The 24,800-nt window shown below is 42.8% G+C and overlaps 1 protein-coding gene across 12 annotated transcripts in view; it reads right to left on the bottom strand.

Annotated features, from left to right (window-relative positions):
• The window catches only part of TCF20 (transcription factor 20), a 130,479-nt gene that overhangs the window by 41,933 nt on the left and 63,746 nt on the right, over positions 1-24,800 (bottom strand). For 7 of the 12 annotated variants that reach the window (XM_021552788.4, XM_085569840.1, XM_021552792.4 and 4 more), the window contains one exon: positions 35-5,650. In XM_021552788.4, coding sequence (XP_021408463.3) covers positions 35-5,614 — 5,580 coding nt within the window. In that variant the 5' untranslated portion in view covers positions 5,615-5,650. The other 5 variants (XM_085569839.1, XM_085569837.1, XM_021552791.3 and 2 more) reach the window with 5 other exon arrangements.

Raw genomic sequence — 24,800 nt, 5'->3', positions numbered from 1 at the left:
AAAATAATTTTGTATAGAAAGGTTAGGTACTCACCATCTCTCTCGCAATCTCCACAGCTTCCTGCAGCCCATAGAGCCTGCCACAGACCAGGTAGATCCCATTGGCCCAGAGAATACAACCCTCATGGACCCAAAATTCATTGCTGTCAAGAGGTAGTTCAGGAATTTGTAACTCCAGCTCAGTGCCACCTTCTGAAGTGGGCATAGACGGTTTTGAGTCCAAAGGAGTCTTTTCACCACCACTGCCACCATCAGTGGTTGCTTTTTTACAAGAAGCTCCCCTTGAAAGTGACCGAGAGGCTCCGCTACAGTCCTCAGAGCGGTGCCGTCTCTTAAAGCGGGGATGAGCAGCCAGGCTTCTTTGTTCCTTCTGTTGTTGCTGTTCCTCCTCCTCTTCAGTATCTGTCTTGGAACCATTAGAAGCACTTTTGTGCCGTACCTTGACCTTGCTCTGCATTTCTGTGGCCCTCTTTGGAGGCGGATTCTTGGGCAAGGTAGCTGCATAATCCTGGGGGTAGAAAGGACCAAAGAGGTCACCCATGTTACGATAGCTGGCCCATTTGCCACACAGGCAGCAAACCAGATGCCCCAAGACAGAAGACTCCGTTACTACAGGGCCTTGCAGCATGAAAGTTGAGGTGGGCAGCACTTTGCTCTCCGCATTGCTAGGAGGGGGCGTTGAAGACCTCTGTCCTTTCCGACCCCTCACCAATTTGTTCTGCTCCTCTTCCTCCGCATTTATGATTGTGCACACAGCGCCTAATTCACACTTGTTTACCACATGAATATAAGGGAAAAAGGACTTATTCTTGGAGTCAGTTTTATCTACAGACTGGGTAGCATATTTAAGCTTGATCTCTGGTTCTTGAGGCTCCACGATTGGAGCAGCCCGTCTCGGCTTCCGCTTCCGTGGCTGTGCTGCAGGTTTTCGCCTCTCCCTCCTTTGCCTCTTGGGCTTTGGCTCACCAGCACCCACTGCTTCTGCAGGCTGTGATGGTGCTGGTGGGGGAGGCGGGGGCACAGGTAGCTGCTGCTGTTGCTGCTGCTTCTTCTGCTTGTTCACACTCCCAATTGGCCTCCCTTTCTTCTTTCCAGAGGGGAAATATCCCTTTGGAGGGAAACCATCTGGCTTGGGTGAAATGTTTGTCACATCTCCATCTTTTTCCTCAGACTTTGGATTTGGTTCAGAAATGAACACACTGGAAGGGGAAATTGTATTTGAGTCAGAAAAGGTCAGAGTTCCAGCTCCACTTACAGATCCATCAGACCTTCCCTGACCACTTGACTTCTGAGAAGGTGGTGGTGCTGCACTGGATCCTGCTCCCTCTTTGCCAATACTGGTGGTTTCAGGGACCTCTTTTTTGTTTTTATCATCCTCGCTGCTTTGCCACTCTTCTGAAGATCTTGGAACAGTTTTTTCACCTGTTGTATCCTGGCTTGCTGGCCCCACTTGATCTGATATCTCTCCTTTTCTTTTCTCAGCCTCTGGTCCATGTCCAGCCACATTTCCTCCTTCAGGCCCACTCTTGAGGGACAGGATGTCATCAAGAGTGACAGTATCTGGACCAGTTTCAGCACTGTTGGCAGAAACACTTCTCCTGATATTGGGAGATGTAATTTTCTGAACAATAGCTTCCAGTTTTAATCCTCGCCCCTTTCTTGGGGGAAGTATTTTGGTCTTCGCTGGGCTTGTGAGGGACACGGCAGGACAATTCCTATTATCAGGACTTGGCAGGTCCTTGAAGGAATCTCCCTTTGCAACTGACTTGCCAGCATCTTGGCTTTGAGATGAATGGGCATAGGAGTTGTATGCTTTATCAGCTCCTTCTTTTGCTGAAGTCATCAGTCGCCCTTTATCTTCACTGCCGCTGTTCTTCATATCATGTCTTTTGGTAGGGATAGGAGAGATGAAAGAACGGACCCTCCTCCTCATAATTAATGGGTTTTGCGGAGACTGGTCCTCCTGGCCAGGGAGCCTAAGCATAGCATTACTAGGCTTGGGCAAATCTGTAGATTCCTCTCGTCGATGCCCATCGCTTTCTTGAGGGCAAAATCTTTTTTGGTTGGCTGCTCCAAGAGGGCCACTGCTTTTGGCAGGGGAAGTTTGCCGAGAGAGGTCCCAACCAGATTCATGATGCTGCAATTTCTGGCTGCCATGTTTCAGTTCGGTGCATTTGCTCTGAGTACTGTCACTCCCCATGACACAGCGCCCAGCTTCCTGGCTTCCAGTATCATGGTAAGAGCTACCTTGAAGGTACATCATTCCATCCTTGTCATTTTTTAAGGGACTCCTTACTCTTTCCAGAAACTGCTGTTGTCTTGGGCTCTTCCTTGCTCCTTCCTGCCTGTGCTGAGCTGCAGCAATCACACCCTGAGCAGCGCTGCTTGCCCAATCTTTGTATTCTTCTTGCTGTTGCTGGTATATCTGTCTCTTGTAATGATACTGGGAATTCAGACTCTGGCTGGGGTCACCAAAAGCATGAGGCCTAGCATTTGTGTGATATGCTGAAGCCAGAGATGGGCCTTCCGAATTCTGAGGGTAGACAGAATGCAAGGAACCCCTGCTAACTCTTTCAGATAGTGTCATGTGTGGGTTCATGTGATGCAGATCTGCCCCTGGACCTCTGCTTCTGCCGGGTGACATTTTCAGCTTATCAGCAAGATCCTGATATTGAGAGGGTGATTTACCCCTTCCAGTTCTGCCAGGTCCTCGTCTCATCTGTGTCGATCTGTTGTCCTGCTGGGGCATGTAGTCTGGAGCAGCATCAGAGACTGCAGCTCCAGGGCTGGCATTGCCTCGAAAAGATTCATGCTTGATGCCAGCAGGATGACAATGGTCTCCTGTTTTTTTATTGTTGAGACTAGCTGAGCTCTTTGATTGTTCAAAATCTTCTTCCTTTATTTGCCCACTGTGAGTTTTCATCTTTGTTTCCATGGATACTAAACCACCAGGGAGTATTACTGACTGGCTCAAGCCAGGGGCAAGACGTTCACTCCTTCCGCTTCTGGCCTCGGGACCCATGTGCCCTATGGGGTGAGGGCCAGGATCTCTTACAAGTTGCCTTAATGGAGATATGTCACAGATCACTGATCTCCTCTCTGAGAGTGCTCCTGCCTCATGGGCAGCAGACTGAGACTCCACATCGAACTTTCTAGCAATAGGGTAATCAGCTAAATTTATCTGCTTCATGTCTGGAGCTACACTGCTAGACTTCCTATCCCAGGGACCCCAGTGAGGGCCTTCCAGGAGAGACCCCATGCTTTTGTTCAAGAGGCCTCTATTGGTCAATTCATTGGTTTGACTAATTAAAACATTGGGTCTCATGGCTCCCTCCAAACTCCCCGCCATCCCAGAATGCTCCTGCGCATTCCTAGAATACCTTCTGTCTGGATGATGGTGGTACCCCTGTAAAACCTCCTGTAGGAGGCTAGGAAACTTCTCATTACGGCCTTTGCGCTCACTATGCCCTGGAAAATCCCCCTTTTCTTGACCAGATGGATACTGTGGAAAGCCACCAATACTTCTCTGTATACCAGGTGCTATATTATCCTTGTAGCTGTATCTTAAACTGCCAGGAGACTTGGAAGATTCTGTTCTTGCAGGAAAATTTGGCCCAACAACTGCATGACCAGGCTGGCTGTTCCCCTCCCCATTATGGTTAGTGTTATCGCCACTTTTGCTCCCTTTACCTCCTCCTTGAGTTTCTTGCTGAGTCCCCGCATGCCCAGCTTCTTTTGCTCCACTAGTGCTAGCTGGTGCCTGAGGGGCTGTGGAAGCATCATCTTGTGCAGGTTTATCTTGTCCACCTGACTTTTCTACTCTTCCTGTCATGGCTTCCCGGGAGACAATCACCCCAACAGCCTTTTCATTAACTTTTGGGGCATTTTCCACAGCCACCACAGCTTCCTTCCCATCAGGGGAGGCCACATCTTCCCTAGCTGCAGGACTGCTGTTGAGTTTTGATGGCTCATTCTGAGAGCCTTGTGCTGGTGAGGAGTTGGGTCTCTCTAAATTACCCCCTTTGTAAGTGGTGTCTGAACTGGTGCTCTGGCCACTCAGCTGTCTCACCCTTTCCCCATGATCCTCTGAACTACTGGAACAGCCACCATCCAGAGACTCTGCCAAGGGAGACTTGAGTTGCTCTTCTGCCTGGGAGGAGCCTTCTGAGTTGGTGCAGCTGTCAGCCTTCTTGGAAGAGGATGATCTTTTGGAACTTTTTTTCTGAGGTGCCAAGGCATCCGAGAGCAGCATGTGCTGGACTGTGTTGGGAAGATTGGCAACTTGAGAACTTAGAGCACTCAGGCTGCTCAGTCCTGGATCTGTGAGCCTTTTTTCCTGCAGTCCTTCCAGTCCAAACCCCTTGAATCCACCCGCATGAGCATTGGGGCTTGGCATCATAGATGGTGTAGGACTAAGTTGAGGCATCATCTGCAGGATCCGGTTTCGAGAACCCATGGACATGTTGCCTTGCCCACACTGGAGATTTTCTCCACCTGGCATGAGAGGAGATGGGGTAGAGCTGCAGCTTGGAGACTGAACCACAGATGCAGCAGGCGATGGATTGGAGATTGGACTGAAGTTTTGGTGGAACTGCATCGGTGACCTTACAGGAACTTCAGTCTGGCTATACTGTCCCACTTGACTTTGAAGAGAGAGTTTGGTGGCAGCATTTGAATACTGCATTACATGCTGAGGTGGGTGCTGTTGCTGCTGCCCCTGCTGCCCACTTTGGGGCAGCTTAGATTGCTCAAAGCTTTTCATCGGTTGAGTTTGAAAGCTGTAGTTTGACTGGGTCCCATAGGCCTGCGCATTGGAACCCACAGCATGGCCTTCATATTGCGACCCAGAATTCACATTGTAGCTTCCATCATAATTCTGTCCTGACTGGCCAAAACGCTGTGGGGAAGGGAAAGAGGAGGAGGAGGATGACGAAGGTGGCTGATAATGTTGGCTGAACTGACCCACTCGTAACTGGTAGCCTGAAGCAGAGGAAGGCAGGGTGGATGGACGCTGCATTGGCTGCAAGTGTGAGGTGCTAGAAGCAGACTGGCTGGAAGCCTGGGGTAAAGGCTGATGAGATTGATAGATCTGCTGTCTCAGCTGCTGCACCTGCTGCTGCTGGCTAGAAGCCTGCTGCTGATACTGGGCACTCCCTGGAGAAAAAGGACCAGTATAATCCTGTTGATAGTGGGATACACCCCCAAGGGTCGAGTGTTGTGTTTGGAACTGGCCCACATGTCCCTCACTCCCATACTGACTCCCAAAGCTACTCCCTTGAGGGGGCCCATAGCTCTGTACTGGTCCAGAAGGCCTGCGCTGAGGCGGCTGCTGCCCTCCTGACACCACTGGATCTTTGTTGGCAGCCATATAGTAAAACTCTCCTGCTTCTTTTCTGAAACCTTGGTAGCTCTGATGGCCAGAGCTCTCACCAGGCATTGCTGTAGAGGCTCCTGTTGCTCCACGACGTCCACTGCCAGCACTTCCTCCAAAGCTCTGGAACATCTGGGCCTGCTGGCGGGGGCTGAACTCTTCCAGTCGGGATGAAGTATGCACTTCCTGCGGGTAGCTCTGCTGGTTTCCGTGATAACTACTTTGCTCCCGAAAGGACTGCATGCTGTTCAGCAGCAGAGCAGTAGCTCGAAAGCCCTCCTAAATATGGAGAAAAAGAGAGGGGAAAAAAAAGGTATAATATGTTTCCCAGTCGCACCAATACCCCACTCAATTTCCCAGCTTCAACAACAATTAAAATTTAGTATTTCTCTTCTACTTCCTGGTACATCAATGTTTAACCCCTTGTCTTGCAACCTGCCAATCTTCCAGGTAATGCAGGCCAGTAGCCTACTACCAGCTGGAGTGCATTTCCAGCATTAATATTTCCCATCATCATTTACTAATGTGCTTTTGTGCCCCTGAAGAGAGAAACTTCCAACAATATTTGCAAAGCAGAGTAATCCTCACCATCCAGCTATTCCCTATAGCTAATACTGGGAGTAATCCAAGTATTTTGCTATCATGCTTAAAGACGTGACAAGAACCCTGCAATGCTTTCAAACCACCCTTGGATTTACCACAGGAATGATAGCCAAGATCCATGTTTCACACTGGGAAGATCTCTATAAGCAAACACTCAAGATACAATTGCCCAAAGCTCAAACCAAGATAACCCAATGACAGGATCTACGTGAGCGTGTGAAAGAGCTGGCACCAGCATACTCAATGCTCAGATCCCGAGTAATTCCAGTGACACTCCTAAGTGAAAACCAACACAAGTCAACACATTGCATTTTCTCCCCCAGCCATCTGCTTTGTTTTACAGGATGGAAAGTTGAAACAAGTTCACTCTATTTGAGCAAAACAATCTACAACTTCATTCCTCAGGACTTTTATCTTACCTTGAATGAAACAAAACTGATAACATTTGCCAGTCAGAATATCTATTTTGGAATACCATGCATGATCATCTACACTTATATAAGCAACTCATAAGTAAACAAACTCCAGGAAAGCTCTTCTCTGTATTTCAACATCTTATTCAGTATGTGGAATTATGACTCACCCTCAAAGACTGGACCACAACTTCTGAATTGTTTGGGGACCCTGACTAGTCCCTCTACAAAAGCCTGCCACATTACAAGATGAATTAAGAAAAGTACAGAAATTCACAAGTATGTGCCTTTAAACACCAAAACCAAAGAAAATAAACAAAACCAACCAAACAAAATAAAACTCCCAAGCTAACAGATGACATAAGCATTTCATGTCTGAAACACCTTGTGGTTTTCTCTTCCTGAAAAAAAAATATGGATAAAGCCACCTGAAAAGACTCCTTCCTTGAAAGAATGTTTAGACAATGCTCACACTTTTCCAGGAAACAGAACTCCAACTCCTTAGATTGGAGACTTCCTGGAAAACTTGCCTGCGTTACGTTTTCATATTAAGCCATGCTTTGTGTTTGCCATGTTCAGCTGAACCAATTTAGAATGAATTTCTAGCTTTGTACTTAAATTTTGTTCAAGTAGATCACCAAACTCATAAGAAAACCCCGGCACAAAATGAGATGCAGGCAAGATTTGGCATTCAGTTCTTTTCCCATCTGCCTATCAAAGTTATTTTTTTTACTAACATGTATGTTATCTACAGAAGACTCCATCACTGGAGTCTTTAATTTTCTACTATCTGTGTGTGTAGGCTACAGAATACACAGGCACAAAACCACCCCATAGTACTGCTATCTCTTCAGGCCCTTTCCTCTAACTCAAAGGCCTCTTTGTGTTGCAGCTTTGGTTCATGCAGATTGATGCACATAATAATATTACTAGAATCAAAAGGGAACTGTCAAATTGTTAATAATGCAAATTCTGTCTCTCTTCTTCTAGGAAGTCAATTTTACTGCTGTTTTAATCTTATATTTTGAGTGTCATAAGAGAGATCTGCTGTTCTGCTGAACTTCCACTTTTTTAGCATTTTAAAGACTACATATATCACATGAATAACACTTCTATGAATGCCACATTGTGCCAATCTGTCCAGTTCAGGCTTATTATGGATAAACTCCTTTTTCTGAATCATTGCTTTTGATGTTTCCTTAGTTTGAAGCTCTAGCCCTTTTGGGGTAGGACTAAAATTGGGGATACCTAAGGCAAGTTTCTTTATTTTTTTGTGACTTGCTGTTAAGGCAAAAAAAAAATGAGGGAGGAAAAAAAGGAAAAAAACATACATAGAAGAAAGTTATCAAGCTAAATGTAAGAGAACATCTATTGCAACTGGCAGATGTTAAAAGCAGCTTCTCTAGATAAGCAGTGTGGGGCTCTGCAATCAGCAATGGTGACATGCCATGGAGACTGCGTGCACACCCTGGCTACCACATGCTCGGCATCCATCCTCTTTTCATGAAAGCAACATTTCCATCCTCTCACAGGCTCAGTCTCCCACAGAATCTCAGGCTCAATTTTTAAATATGACTTTACCAAAGCTTACTTTGCATAGTCTGGAAAAGATCTCAGGAAGCCTCTTCTGCATTACATAATACAAAAACTTTAATCTCTGAATGATATTCCTTCTTTGTAATGCTACCAACAGGCTTGAAAAACTGCTATGTTTTCAAGCTAATGTATGTTAACAATGCTGGCAAACATTCTTAAGACTTGTTCACTATTAGAAAAGAGTAATTCTAATTATATAATTAATAGAAATAGTACAAGATGCTGTAAAATGCTCTTAAGAACAGAGATACAGTAAAGGTCAACCAAGGCACAAATTCTTACTCTCCAAAATCTCATGTAATCATTTAACATTTATTTAGTCCAGAAGCTATATATGCTAACTCAAAACAGGGAGAACGTATTTTTCTGCTTCAATTTATTTTATTTTTTCCAATCTTGGAATTTACCCTGACAAACAAATAAGAAGTTTTTATCAGGACAACACTTGCTTTCAGTATTTCACAAGGAGCCTAACTTGAGTAACATATTCAGTAAAATAGCTCCCTAAAAGAAAAAAGGCATTTCATTAATAACAGGAGTAAAAAAGGGACGTGCTCTGACCCATTACATCACTGATAACTTGAGACATATTAGCACATTTCCTGTCATTAACGTGCTAAAAATACAGAACTATTACAATTACTACTGAAATAGCCTTTCTTAATAGTAACAGCCCTGTAAAGTGCTTTTAAGTGCTACACTCTGAGCAAAACCACTGAGAATAATCCCCTGGACAAGTCTTGTTAATAAAATACATTCAGATAGATAAGGCCTTCAAAGTCTACCCCCATCCACATGCAAAAAAAGGGTCTATTTTATTATTTTTTTACTAGAAGGCTTTAAAGAAAACACTTTCAGCTGCTATATACTCCCGCTCATGCATGATCTCAAGAGGACAAAGCAGCATTGCCAACTATAGACTACAACATAATCATATAAAACTCTGTAATGCCGGTGGTACACACCCATAATGCCATCCCCAGCAGAAGGGTCACAGTCCTGCCTCCATACAAGTGTTTTGTTAACAGCCACAAATTACACACATTTACAGTTCTTTCCAACACACACAATATGCAAAGTCTTCGTTTATTCAAAGGGAAGGTAAGAGCCTGGCATAGCTTTAACTACTCCAGTATCACACCTACACTCTTGCTACACGTGCATGCAGCTCCCTCAATAAAGCTGCATGACTTTCAAGTACTTATAGCCTGTAGCTGTAGAGCCATCTAAGCACATCCATCTAGACGCTGCAGACTACACTCACCAGGCTAAGCGGTTTCACTTTGCTCCAACACATTCATTTCTCCCCCAACAGCCCAGTAATCAAAATTTGCCTTCAACCTGGCAGGAACAAAGGAAGCATATTACAAGCTTGTGTGGCTGATAAAAAACAGCCTCACTTACGGAATCACTGCACAGAAGTCTTGACTAGAAAGAAGCCATAAGTCCTCTTACTCAAATTTCAGACTTATTTGTGAACTATATGAAGTTACTTCAAGCACTATATCAATTTAACTTCTTCATGTGAACTTACTTTTAAGCACAATGCAGATTTTCTATCCTGTTTGATCATGTGAAACAGCCTCACAGAACTTTGTTAACATAGGAGTTCCTCAAAATGCAAAGCTACCTTGCTGTGCGCAAGATTATCCAATGCTAGTCAATGTAAGCATCTTTCAATGCTGTGTGTGTATCAGTGCCCCCAACCAGTGCTGATTAGCAGAACTCATCAGTAATCCCGCATCAAGATTACTCTGTGAAATGATCTTCTGCAATATACCATGCTAGGCTTTAAATCTTTACAACTCTTTTTGTCCTGATTATCAAAGACTGGACAAATAACAGGACAGCTGCCCGGATCTCCCCACATAACACTGATGACAACATAGTAATGCATCACTACAGACAGCTCACAACAAGTGAACTAAAAACCAAAATACTGTGCGGACACACCTAATTCTTGACTATAAGCCTGTAAAGGAGCAAATGAAACCACCATCAGCCCATTCAGTAGGACATAAGTGAGGTCTTTCCGCTTTGTTAAATTTTCTTTAGATTTGGGTTGACTACCATCATCCATCTGTGCAGAGAAGTCTCAGGCAGCAGTCAAATGCAACGTATCTTTAGTGCTCTGTCAAAAGCCTCTCACTTCCTAGCATGCTTATCAGGAAATAAAAAGCATTTACAGGCAGGCGATGAACAGTAAGACCATGTTTTCCATAGGTCAAAATATACAATAAGAAGTTGGGAGGGTTATAGAGCATCCACGTTTCTGATTAAAATGGACTCACTTGCTAAATGCTGTGCAAGTGACAGAGATATATGTAAGTTTGCAGCCATTTCTTGCCACAACTCATACAAAATGCAAAAATCACTACTTTTTGTCCTTCCTTATTCTATCTTCTTAAACTAGCAGAGAACACACATAACCAAAGCAATCTCAAAAGCCAGAACCTGAGTATGAGCAACTCAGGAGTATATTTTGTAAGAAATAATGTCCATGCTCCAAATTCAGCTAGAAATAAAGGAAAATAGGATTTCCAAGTACTGAGTACCATTTCTATTGTCAAGGCCAAGTTGCTAACACCCATTTCTGCAGGTACAGAGTTATTATCTGCACACCTGATCAATGGCTGGGAATAGAATGACCTTGGTTCAGTTTTGGAGGAACACTGCTGCTTTTAAGAAAAGGCATATCAGCCACCTATGCTACAAGAAGATGAATTCAAAGATCAAACTTAAGACTACATTTAACATAGTAACAGATATAACTCATTTCTTCTACATTTGATGCCTTTTTAAAAGAAAAAGGAGAATAATTAAGACTTGTTTTCAACATCAGGTGTGCTATAGAAGTAAACCAAGACGGTCAGCCCTTCAAACAGTCACCAGTTTGTCCATGCAGTAACATTCACTGCTCAGTTCTTTCAGAAAGTCATGTTTCTGATATTACTCACCACCACATTTCTAGAGAAAACTGAAGTCAGATCTGGCTCTCACCAAGCCATCATGATATACTTTGTCAAACAAACCTTACACCACTCAAAGCTGAAACAGGATACAGGTAATTACCACGGAGAGCGCCAGACCCTATGGAAGTAGCTAAACTGAAGTATCTTGTGAAGTAGACAAAAATGAAATTAAACCCAGAATACTGCACTAATAGAAACCGAATTTTATAATTCTAAAAAATCACAGCATGTCTTAGAAACCGTTATGTAGTGGTTACACATGCTTAAGTGCCTATTAATAACACATGTTAGCAACATGTCTTGCAAATCAGTGGTAATACTGGTCTTGACAAAAAAAAAACTACACCAAAACTTAATTTTGTCATTCCTAGTGAAAACTTTTATCAAAAAATTCCTCAAATGAACTACAGCTTGGCCAAGTGTAACTAGCTTCTATCATCTCACAGATACGCTATGCCTTCTTTATCAAAATGTCTGTACAGCTTTTCAGAAAGTCAGTATGTATGAGCTTAAATCCAAACAATTAAGGAAATGGTTCTCACAGAATGGGTGAGGAACAGATGAGCGTGGCAGAAGGAGCACAGTGAGCTTTGTCAGTTGAGAGGGGAATGCTCTGGAGATTACTGTGCTAGATAAAATCTACATTCACATCTTTTTCATATATTTCTTTAAGTGACCATAGAAAAAGTCCAACCACAATAAGCCTGAGTCAGTGTACCTTCCTGTCTCACAGGGGAGATGTGAGCAGACATATTCAGAGCATTCATCTGCTATAATAAAAGACATCATGTAAACAGACCACAACAAAAAATAATCAAATTTTGCATGTGGCTATTACTTGGCTGCTGCTTTCTTCCCTCATATCCAAAATATTTTTGTAAAAAAAACATTTGTATAACACAAAATCAGAAATACACAGATTTTTTTGCATCTGCAAGTTTTCCTTACTCACTAAATGAAAAAAAACTAAAATGCCATTACCAGTTTAGCTTTGCACTTTCAGTGTACTGTTAAATACATATTCCTAAACATGAAGAAAGAAAAATTTGACAAGAACAACTTCTGTTGTAAGCCAGTATTTAAGTTGTAGTACTATGAAAACATGTATTTCTAGAAATATAACAAATGATCAAAGTTCAGCAGAATTTTGGCTGATGGTATGTATCTGATTTTATTATTATGCCATTGGTTCTCAGTCTCAATCAACAGCACAGATGCACTTAAATAGCTTACAAAAAAATCTACCAACCTCTTGTTGAAAGTTATCCATCCAAATTTTTAACAGACACTGCTATTTTAATAAGAATCTATGCCAATCAGTCAGATTCCATTTTATGTCAAAGACTAAAACAACAATTTCGGATCAACGTATAGGGTCAGTCTTCTCTAGCCCAGTTGAAGAGATCCAGCCATCTCTATGGTGCTAACACAGCCAAGTCAGATCAGGAAAGTGATACGGTCAAGAAAATTCTGTGAGGGAGAAAAGCCATTTCTGACCTGACAGATCCATTCACTGTATCATTACACAAACATCTGTACCAGCAAAACAGACACAGCAGGAACTGTTTTAAGTGGCATGGCTACTGAAGGGCACTTGAAATCAGGAGCTCGTATTTAAAAGGCTCTTGGTCTTTACACTGTAGTTGAACTACCCTTCCTAATACCAAAATAAAAATAATACTGAACCCTCAGCTCATCTCTTTTTTTTTTTTTCTCTAAGCTGCAGATCACCTGATTGCACATCCTAATCCACCTCACTGGTCCTCCAAAAATTCTGGCAATTCATCACTTCATTACATACCTCTTATTGCAAATTGACCTGTGTCCATACCCCCTACATCTTCAAGCAGTCAAACACGGTATCTGCTCTGGCAGTACAGCAAAATCTGAACATCCACTTCAAGAACCACTTCTGATCTGCTCCTCCTCAGACATGCAAGACAGGAAGCTCAGCAGAGGCATCACAGCTCTCACTAAACCTTCACCTTTCAGTTACAAAACAATGAAAAGGAGATGTCAATTATTAATTGCAAGAGGAAAACAGTAAAGTGCAAGCAGTGTTGTCAGGTTCTATCTGCCCAAGCTCCCACTTTCTGTGCAGAAATTTACCTAGTATCTAAAACACTCAGAACTACACAGTGGAGGAAATAAAAGCCCACCATCCTAACACATTATTTTTAATTAACTTCTATCATTTTTCATACTAAGCTGTAGCCCCAGCCTTGATGACAAGTTGCTAAGATGAATACTTATAAGGGTCATATTAAATAGTACATGTAAAGTGTCTGTCTTTTCTATTCAACATAGTCTATACAATTAAATATTTTTATTCTTTTTTTACAAAGTCTGGTGCAATGAGCCCGTAACTAACTCTTGGGAACTCCTGAAGGCAAATGAAGTAAATTGACATAAAACCTGTATCAGTTATGTGCAAGTATTATTACAATAGAGGCTATGCATTGTACACAAGATTTATATCCATTGATTAGGGTAAAACCATTGTTGAAGATAATACCACCTATTTACATTGTAGACAGTAACATTAAAATCAGGTAGAAACAGAACCTTAATCCATCTAAACTAACAAATGAAAGAATTACTGTTCAATTGCAGAAAAGCTGTACTCAAATTTATTGATAAGTTTTGTTCCTCTAAGGTAAGACAAAAATTTTAGCTTTAACACTTTCAATTTTCACTAGCCAAGGTTATCATTCTTCCTATTAATTCAGCACTTCACATCCCTAAACCAATGCAGATTTAAGAGGAATTTGAGTGTGGAAGATCTACAACTACTACTGCTATGGCACACTTTAAAAGAAAATACAGTGAGGATCATGTCAAGTTTACCGATTAAAAAAAAAATTGAGAGAAACCTTATTTTTCCCAAACATAAGAACTGTTTGAACTTGTCTCAAATTTAAAAAAAAAAAAAAATCAAAGCATTTGTAAAATTTTCACACTAGAAGAACAAGAATTTTTTCTCTGCCTAACATTTCTCCTTGTCTCCTACAACCTATGTCCTCTAAATTCTTTGCTCATTTCTCCATACTTTAGATTCCACAGCATCTGTCTCATGTTGAAGCCACAAACTGAAGCAGATACATCCTTACAGTAAGCTTTGTCTTCTGAGACTAACAGGGAGTGACTAAGACTACAGCCATACTTACTTGGAGACAGGAAAAACAGTTCAGATTAATACAAAATAACTTTATACATTTAAATAATTCAACAAAGAGACTACTTCAGAGATAGGACTATTTTAAGGAGGACTTACCCCTTCCCATCTACCCATCCCCACCCTGCAGGCTTTCTTTGAAATTTTCAGATTGGACCAGTTTCTTGAACTACCTCATCATGGATTCCCACTGTAGCTCCACTGGCATAACCAACAGACAGATGAGAAGATGTGGGAGAAGGCAGCACAAAACAATGTTGGAGCAAACAGCTCAGAACTCACTCCTGAGGGCTATACTTAGCCTTGGCCTAAAGCACTTAAATTGGCTCGCTCTCACCAGCTCCCCCACTGAGTCAAAACCTTTCAGAAGCAATCTTTCTATGTCAACTTTATGCAGTAAAAAAGTTATTAAACTCCTAACACACCTCAGTTAGAAGTCTGAAAAATCTAGGTTTTAAACTCAAGCCATTGTAACCAACAAAATGCACACTTCCAAGTTTTGTTGCCACAGCCAAAGGCAAGGAATGCCAACAGCACTCAGACCACACCACAGGTACAAAATTAACTCTAATGAGCATAAGGAGTTCAGAGAAATTAACAACCTACAATTAGAGAACTTCTCACAACCAGGCTTTAAAGCCTTCTCCTTCCCTAGAGGATTTCTGTATCACCACAGTGATAAGTGTCAGGGGTGTTCGAAGCTGGAAAGCTGACAAAGCTCCCACTGCATGTATTCCATGTCATAACCTAGAGGGTATACTCTTAAGGAAGTCAGCAGTTGAAAGAGAAGGGACGAATCCAAAACCGGAGCAGAAAAAAAAGTCTCTGTAAATACTGATTAGTGGAGAATAACAAGGATACTGCACTCGGAGCATACGTTTTGGAAATGCTAGAGTTAACATTTGAAAGTTAAGAGGTAGTTTAGATGGTTCACTACTCTCAGAATCAGTCCCATCATTCTCTTAAACTTAAGTTCTCAAGCTCCTGCAGTCATTCATCTTGTACACCAGGGAGGAGAGAAAAAACAAAACCAGAAGACTCCATTGTTTCTGTCTCCACCTATCTCCTCTCACAAGGAGGCTAAATAAAGAGGTACAATTAACATAAACCATACACGATGGATAACCTATAACCATTTCACTTGCCAACTTCACCATTTCATTTGCCAGCTTCTAATGCTAATGTAGTCCTAGCGCTCTAGTACAAGAAAAGGAGGACTAGATCTCTTTTCACCCCTGCTCTAAAACATCCCAACTTTCTGTGAAAAATGAAGTTTGCTACCTTGTTTCAGCCAGAAAGATGGCAACTAAATGACTTTCACCTTAAGAATTGTTCCTGATTTAATTCTTCAAGTCCTGTTAACCAACTGACCAAAAGGACCTTACTCCTTAGCTTAATCCATTAAGGAAATTTACACACAGAGCCAAAATTCAGTGAGTAAACACAGACCAACAAAGTCTTTATAAACATTACAGTTCTGTGGATAAGCAAAGAAGTTTATTTCCTAATTCCTCCTCCTCCCTTCTACTTTTAGGAATTCCCTAATGCTGTTTCTCATTGAGCTAAGAGATGTGCTTTCACTGGTAAGTTTGACCCAGGTTTACAGAAGTTTTCTTCTTCCACCAGCTTTAACAGGGTTTTGACTATGCTGCAAAGTATACATATAATTAACCTCTTCTCCTCTCCTTGCTATTTTCAGTAGCTCTGTTATATATACACTCCCATTTGGTTTTCCATAAATTCTACCTTTCAAACATAAAACAAGCTGTATTCATGCAAGGCAAAAAGACAAGGAAACAAAATGAACACGCAACAAGTAAAATTTCTATATCCTAATTGCAGGATACTACCATCATTGAAATAAAAATCTACTCAACCAAGCAACTCGCAAGCAAGAACAGTTTTGTCTCCGATAACCAGAATACGAGAAATATCTAAAACAGAAAAGGTGAAAGACACCAAATGTAGAAAAGTACACAGAACAAAAGGAAAAAAGGCCAGAATGCAAGAATCCCTTCTCTCCAAAGTAAAAATTATATTAGTTGAAGTCAGAACTGCAAAGGTGCAGAATACCACACTGCAATGGACCCCCTACTCACCACCAAAACCAGTATCCTACCATAGCTAGCAAAAAAACAATTCTGCAGCAGAGTTCTCTTTATGCACTCTCAGAGTAATATGGGATGAAATGTTTTTCATTAAAATGCAGTGATTTAGAAGGAAGGGAGATAACAGCACAGTTCAGTTTTCTCGTGCAAAATAAAAAGTGTCACTTTGGAGCAATTCTCAGTTATGCGCCTGCTACTTCCACTCTCCAACACTACAGAAAAGAATCTGCCACTCACTCAGCAATGCCCTGCAATACAAAGACAATATGCTACCTCCTTCTGTAACAATTTTACCCAACTCATTTAATTTACTGCCTGCTAAGTATCTATTATTATTTTATTTATCAAGACCTAGCCGAAAGACTAGTGTAGTAGTAGTACTATGTAGTAGTACACACAAGGTATGGTCAGGATCAAGAGTATCAGAAAATTAGATGTACACATCTCATGATAAAATGCTGGAGAAGGGAGAAGAAAAACCTCCCCAGTCTCCACATATGAAGTGAAATAGAGGAAACTTATAGTGGGCAAACCAACTTACACAACATGACAGAACACTGTTGAATTCATTCTTTTTCCCCTGAATGCAAGATGAGAAACAAAAGGGAAAGACATGGTTTATAGTAACATGGAATTTACTGGGTTGTAAAAGACCTTTAAGATTACCAAATCCAACGCCTCTAATAGAACTGACAAAGCCACCATAAAACCATGTCCTTAACCACAACATCTACACATATTTTTAAATACCTCCAGAGATGGCGACTCTACCACATTGCTGGAGAACCTGTTCAAATGTTTGACTTCTTCAGATAAAATGTACTTCTTAATATTAAATCTAAACGTTCCCTGGCACAATTGAGGCCATGTCCTCCTGTCCTATTGCTTGTTACTTGGGAGAAGAGACTGAACTATACTTGGCTACAGCCTCCTTTCAGGTAGTGTAGAGAGTGATAAGGTCTTCCCCAAGTCTCCTTTTCTCCAGGTTAAACAATCCCAGCTTCCTCAGCTGCTCCTCCTAAGATCTGTGCTCCAGACCCTTCACCAGCTCCATTGCCTTCCTCTGGATGTGCTGCAGTGCCTCCCTGTCCTTTTTGTAATGAGGGGCTCAAAGCTGGACACAGGATTCAAGGTGCCTCACAAGTGTACAGGGGCTGGCCACACTATATCTGATAGGAGCCATATTGCCACTTGCCTTTTTGGCCACCTGGGCACACACACTGGCTCGTGCTCAACTGCTGTCAATCCACTGGGCCGCTTTCCAGCCACTCCACCCCCAGTCTGCAGCACTCCATAGGTTCTGCTGCAACCTAAGTGCAGGACCTGTCACTTGGCCTTGCTGAACCTCATACCACTGGCCTTGGTCCACCAACCCAGTCTGACCAAATCCCCCTGCAGAGCTTTCCTGTGCTCTACCAGATCAACACTCGTGCGCAGCTTGGTGTCATCTGCAAACTGACTGAGGGGGCACTCAGTTCCCTCACCCAGATCATCAGTAAAGACATTAAACAGGATTGCCTCCAGCACAGAGCCCTGGGGAACACAACTCGTGACTGGCTGCTAGCTGGATACAACTCTATTCCTCACCACTCTGAGACTGGCCATTCAGACAACCTTCACCCAGCAAACAGGGTGCAGCCCAGGAGCAGACAGTTTGTCCAGAAGAATGCCAGGGAAACACTATCAAAAGCTTCACTAAGGCTCAGCTAGGCAATATCCACAGCCTTTCCTTCATTTACTAAGCAGGTTACCTTGTTGCAGAAGGGGATCAGTTGGTCAAGTAGGACTTGACCTTCCAAAACACAAGCTCACTAGACCTGGTTGAACCATAAGTGCCACATGGCACTTAAGGTCTGTTCCATGACATTCCTTGGTGGCACAGAGGTCAGGCTGACAGACCTGTAGACCCCTAGATCCTTCCAGTCCTTACTGTAGATGGCCACCAGATTTGCCAGCTTCTAATCACCTGGGACCTCCCCAGGTAGCTGGGACTACTGATGGAAAGCAGCTCAGGGAACACTTCTGCCAAGTCCATCAGTACCCATAAGTGGTGTAGCAGGGTCACTGACCATTTTCCTTTGGATTACAGGAGCTTCTTTCTTCTCTTCATCCTTGTCTTCCAACTCTGGGGACTGGATGCCCTGGGAACAACTGGTCTTACTATTATACATACTGAGGCAAAAAAGGCATTAAGCACCTCAGTAATGTCCTCATTCTTTGTCACTTTGTTTCCCTGCACATCCAATAAAGGATTCTCTTTGGCCCTCCTTCATGTTGTAGAAACATTTTTATTGTCTTTCATGGCAGCAACCAGACTATATTCTAGTTAGGTTTTGGACTTCTAATTTTCTTTCTGTGTAGCCTCCCAACATCCTTGTAATCATCATTGTTTAATGCCCCTTGTTTCAAAGGTTGTCTCTTTTTTATTTTCCCCAAGTTCCAGCCAAAGCTCTCTGTTCAGACAAACCAGTGTTCCCTGCTGGCTTATCTGAATTTCAGCACATGGTGACAGCCTACTCCTGCACTTGTAATATTTCCTTCTTAAAGAAGTCCAACCTTTGCCCTCCAGGAATGCCTTCCAAGGGGCTCTGTCAACCAGGCTCCTGAACAGGCCAGACTCCCTGCTCTCTGGAAGCCTGACATGGAAGCTCTGCTGACTCTCCTCCTTACTTCCCCAAGAACTGAAAACTATCCTTGCATGATCACTCTGCCCAGGATGTTCTCTGACCATCACATCACCCAACAATCCTTCTCTGTTCACAAACCACAGGTCCAGCAGGTGCCTTCCCTAGTTTTCCACCTCATCATTTGTGTCAGGGGACACTCTCCAGGAACCTCCCAGACTGTTTCTGCCCTGATGTTTTGTATTTCCAGCAGAAAACATAATGCTAATCACACTGCATGCCCTACATTTATCATATAACCATTTATGTTAATTTTTTTAAAATCACATATAGCACTTCCACTATTCCAGAACACATAGAAAACACTGTTAAATCCCAGGGAAATTCAAGTGTATCCAGTGACATGACCAAAGGTAACAGCACACTGCAGATATCTAACTGAATGCTGATTAACAACATTTCATTATGGTGTACGAAGGTTTATGCCTATTCTGGCAAGTATGACAGCACATATTTTTCTTTCAGCTACTAAGTTTTAGGTATGTTTTTCCCAGTCATTAGTGATGCTGTATATGGGCACAAGTCACCCAGCTCTGCTAATACCAAGTCTTCAGATCAGTTAAAAGCTATTAAAAGGACACTTTACAGCATCTAATTTTACAAGGGAAGTGATATGAACAACACTTCCAATAAACTGTAGTAAAACTTCTAGCATAGCAGCTCCCTATACAATTTCTAGCTAAGTACTGAGCTCTTACCAGAGCTTATCAGAGGGTTCTGTTTAGGATTTGCAATTTACTAGCAATTAGATGACTGAGTTCATACTAGTAAAATACTACAAAATAAGTCATCATATTCCAGCACAGAATATGCAATGAATTCCATACACAGTTATAGGTATGAATGCAGGCATGCTGTGTGTTTGTAATGAAGAGGTAGGGGAAAAGAAAACTATTTTCCTAGCTTTTTTTCTATTTGTTGCATCACAATTCAGGCAAGAAATAACAGCCTTCCCAAAGAGAGAACAGGTCAAATCTCAAGGGACTCAACCCAGGGCTCCTCGACAAAGAACCTGGTAACACTTTTTCCCCTCTTCCAATATCACCACAGGTTACAAAGACCGTGCTAAAAGAGAAATACAAAAGCACTGGAAAAAACACAAGCTTATTCACTGTCACCAGGCTGAACTGAAAAGAGGATGCTTGCACTTTTGGCTACCACTGCTTAGCTCCATTCTTGAGGAATCACTGGTAAGGGGCAAGAAGAAACAGGAGTCTTACTGCAAGATCACCACTCTGTTGTAACCAAAACTGGAAATTTGACTGCTTGTGCTGCTGTTCGTGAAGGCAGCAAGAAGTTCAAGAGTTGGTAAAATGCAATTATACTTTTTTGTCTTCAAAGGCAAACAGGCAGCAAAGCACAGAACATCCAGAGCAGATCTTATCCTCCAACAGGGCCAAACAGAATCCACTGCTGACTACATGTCAGTCTTGATTTTTGAGTCTTTGGGTCTTGCTTTTTATTTTTGTCCTTTTCTGTTCTTAAAATGAAAGGAAACTCATGTACATGCATAATAAAGAATGCCAGATGCTTTGCCAATTGACGCCAAGCAAATGAATATATATCTTAGTGGTAAGCACCACTGGAAAGGCTTAGCTGAAGCAATCAAGGAGTGGTGCAGCCAGACACCAGTGCGATACAGATGCACAGTAGTGCTGTACTTGGCTGAAGACATCTTCAATTTTCCCAGTTCAATCAAGACTCGTCAGGAATGGGACCCGGGCAATAAGAGTAACTGAACCACCTGTTTTTTTTCCTTTTTATAAGTAAGAAAGGTTTGATAGGAAGATAATTGTACATCAGGATCCCATTACAAGAATAGCCTCTCCTGCATTATTTTAGAGAAGTATACACCTCTGCTTACACTATGTTTGTGTTCTTTTTCAGTAACACTAAATGCTTTTCTATAATAAAGAAAATACTACATAGTATATCAACACTATGAGAAGTGGGTTTAAACACTTAAGACTGCCTCTATTTTTGATTTTAGAAGTCCAAAACTAAACCAAAAATTAAAATGTTATTTTGAAAGCGATTTCACCAAAAGCAGTCAATAAAAAAATCTTTTGATATCAAACTGCAGTTTTAATTTCTTGAATGGGAAGAGTTGATTGGTCTCAGTCCAGTCTCCACCAAGAAATCAGTTAGTTGGCTCTTCAGAAACTGCCATACATAATGTTTCCCATTTCAGAGGCCAACCATGGGATTAAGTAATACAAATTCTCACACAGCCAGTTAAGGTACACTCTGAAGTCTGAGAAGCCAGCACTGCCAAAACCGCTACTAAATCTTTGTAACTTATAAGAATTCAGGTTCCCAAAACATGAGTGTAATACCTTTTTTAAGTACAAAACATAACTGAACAAGGTATGAAAAAATAAACACATGCTTTAATTAAAAAGCTATCCCACTCAAATGAAGATCTGGCATGCCCTGTGTCAAAAGGCAAGATATGCATAAACCAGCTATAAACTCTTAAATATCCTTATCTCAAATTATAGAGAAGCCAAGGAAGCAGCATGAAATTATTCAAGTTCATTACATATTATGCCCTCACTCCAGATAGCAGCATGCCAAGCTGGTAGAATAGCAACAGGACATGTGCACTGCAACTCTTAGGAAGGAACCCTTCCAAGAGCAGCATTATTGCCATTTCACTGTGCCCAATGGGTGGGTGAGTTAAACGTGACCTAAAGAGGGACAAAAGAGGTGTGCAATTATTTTATTTTTAACATTGTCTTAAGAGCCCAAAAAGGTTGTCTTTGCACACATTTCCACAACAGGAAGTGGGAGAGGGAAAAAAACCTCAAAATACTATACATTCCACTCTTTGTCCTACAAACTTCATACATGTATCAATCATAGACAGAACCATTAAAATTGTTATTACTTACACTCTGAGTACCCTTTAAAACATAGCGAGCAGGTTACTAACAGACTATTTCTTCAGCTGGAGATTAAGGAAGCTTCTGACAATAAAAAGAGGTCTCCTTTACAACTAATACACAAATAAGTTTTCTTCCATTTAAATAACCTTCATTTCTTACTTATGTATTATACAAACAGATTTACCCCTTTAATAAAAATTCACTTCAGGCTATTTTTACATAGCATTAATAACGAAGAAAAAAAACTACAACGAAACCAAAATTCCTGATCTCCTATCAAAGTCACAAATGATGAAGCTGCCCCTACAGCTTTCATGTAGGGAACCATGCTTAACCTGCTCCAGGCTGCAAAGGTATATGAAAGTATACATTTCAGCAAAAACCCATGTTTCATCAAGCCCAAAACCTCCGAAAACTGATTTCTAGGTCAAAATGCACACAATTCTACTAGAAAGGATGCTAACAGACTTAAAGCCAAGTAGTCCGAAGAATACCAAACCAGCAAAAAAAGTCCAGGAATTTCCCCCTAGAAATTTAAACCTAACAATACAAAGCCCAAAAGCTATCCCAAAACGACAAGATTTAAGAGAGTACAACAGGAAAGCAGCATTTTTTATATAAAAAGTGTTGTCATACTTTCACTCAAATGGCACAGTAACTTGCTTGTTAATTTAACCAGAATACACAATATGCATTTCATGCACCAGCAATTTACAGAAATGAGGAATGACTATCCTCCTCTCCTTGTAGCATTAACAAAGTTTAGGCAACAGACGACTGAGCAAATAAATCTTTTTCCTTTTCTTAATAGTAATTCTCTCTGCAGTATACTAATGCAGCTGCCTTTTTAAATGCCAGTAGAACCTAGTATTAAAATTAAATAATACAGCTTCAAACAACTCAAAATGAAATAACATGGAATCCTATTTAAAGATATGGATTTAAAGGAAAAAAAAATAATCAAACAAAAACCCAATCAGAAAAATTTCAGCCAAATTAAAACTCAAATAACGGTGCTAAAAATTGCCTATCACATACACTTAACCAAATGCACTTGGTTAGGCTACATAATACCCATCGATAAGCCTCAAAAACAAGCTAATCTGACAAATGAAGTTAGAAAATGTGCAAAATAAATCAGCTCTTCTTGAACTGAGTTCAGCCAATGTGCTACAAACCTAATCCAGAAGCTGCTGCATCTCCATCATCCAGTCACTTCACTGTTCTAGAAAATCTGAGTAGAGGTGATCCAGCTGCTCCATGCACATCTATTGGTCAGGAAGCACTCTAAAAAATCATACTCTCCAAAGAATTACCCATGCACACAGCAACAGATGGCAACAAGTGACACAGACATGAGTAGCTTTCAAAATGCTAACCTAAACACAGAAAGCTCTGAAACTCAATCCCCTCACAGGTGTACCTCTTATTTTTCTTTTGTTTTCAAAGGAAGACTTAAGAAACACAAAATGATACAGAAAGCAATGCTGCAACTTAATCAAACTATCTGTCCTTTTAAGGAAGGAAAAGACAGCATATACAAGAAGTAAAGGATTCTGGTGGAGCCAAATCTACCCATAGAGACAATCACTTGTTGATTGAAACACAAATGCGCTCGTATTTTCAGGTTAGTAACAGAGCTCCACTACCATTAGGCAGCTCTGATACATAGGCTAGAACACTCATGTTACATAACTTTCTCTTACTCCTTCCCTCAAGGCAGGAAAAATAACTTCCAACTGCAACCCTAAACACAACTTCCAGCAAGGTAAGCACCATTAAGAAAAAACAAACTGATCTTCATAGCAGCCCGAACGCATTATATCCTGATAAGCGACGGCTACGTTGAACCTCCAAAAAGCAGAGAGGCACTACAAACCTCAAGCATTCCCAACACAGCCTGCCTACCGACTACAATCTGAGCACTGTGCATCCATCTTCTCCAGCAGTTCGAATCGTTTATCTCTTCAACGAAAACACCAAATCCCACAAAAACTTCTCAATTCTTGTAAAAAAACACTCTTCCCGGACAGGAAAACAGGTGGGCACCCCACCAGGTAGCACGAGGGCGTCTTCGAACACACGTAAACAAACATTTTTTTCTTTAAAGAAAAAATTATTTTAAAAGGGGGGAGGGGGAAGGAGAAGGTTAAACTTCCCAGGAGCCCTTTCACAAGCCCCCTCGTACCCAGCGCTCGCCCTCCAACTCACGGCTGAGACCCTCACATCCCCTCCCACACGCCCAGGCGACCTCGGCTTCCCCCGCCAGGAGCTCACACTCCCTCCCCAGGCCTCCCACACACGCCGACACAGCCCGGGCGAGCACGGCCTCCCCTTACCTGAGACCCCCCCCGCCGCCGTGCCCGGCGCCCTCCGCCGCGGCGGGCGGGGCGGGCGGGGCGGGGGCGGCTCAGCAGCCGGGGCGGCGGGGCCGGGGGGCGGGCGGGGGCGCGGGGGCGTCCGGCGCCATCCTCCTCCCCTCACTCACACCTCACACACACACACAGGAAATAACACGGGGTCACCTGACCCCCGGCAGCCAATGGCGGCGGGCGGCGGTGGAGCCAGCGCGCGCGCCAGCGGGAACGGCGGCGCGAGGCGGCGGGTCCCGGCCGCGAGAGGGAGGGATGGAGGGGAGGGGGAGCGCGTGCGCGCGCGCCCCCGCGAGCAGGGACGTGCCTTCGCGCGCCCGCGCGCGGAGGTGGGCGGGGGGGGGGGGGGGGGGGGGCGCGTGAGGGAGCCACCGCCCCTCCCACCACCACGCTCCCGCTTAAAGGAGCCGCGCGCCAGCACCCCCCCTCCACGTCCCGCGCGCTCGGAGCACGTGGGCGAGGCGCGCCCGGGGCGCGTGCTGCACCGCCCCGCCCCTGCGCCGGGCACCGGGACTCCCGGCCGCGGCTCCGCGCCCCCCTCCGCCCCTCTGGGCAGGCACCGGGGCAGCTCACGTTTCCCTCTCCTCGTAAATCAATACCGCCTCTCTCCACCCCCCC

The sequence above is a fragment of the Lonchura striata genome, chromosome 1A, assembly GCF_050655825.1.
Source record: "Lonchura striata isolate lonStrDom1 chromosome 1A, ASM5065582v1, whole genome shotgun sequence".
In the NCBI taxonomy this organism is placed as follows: Eukaryota; Metazoa; Chordata; class Aves; order Passeriformes; family Estrildidae; genus Lonchura; species Lonchura striata.
This window is presented reverse-complemented; position numbering and strand designations above follow the sequence as displayed.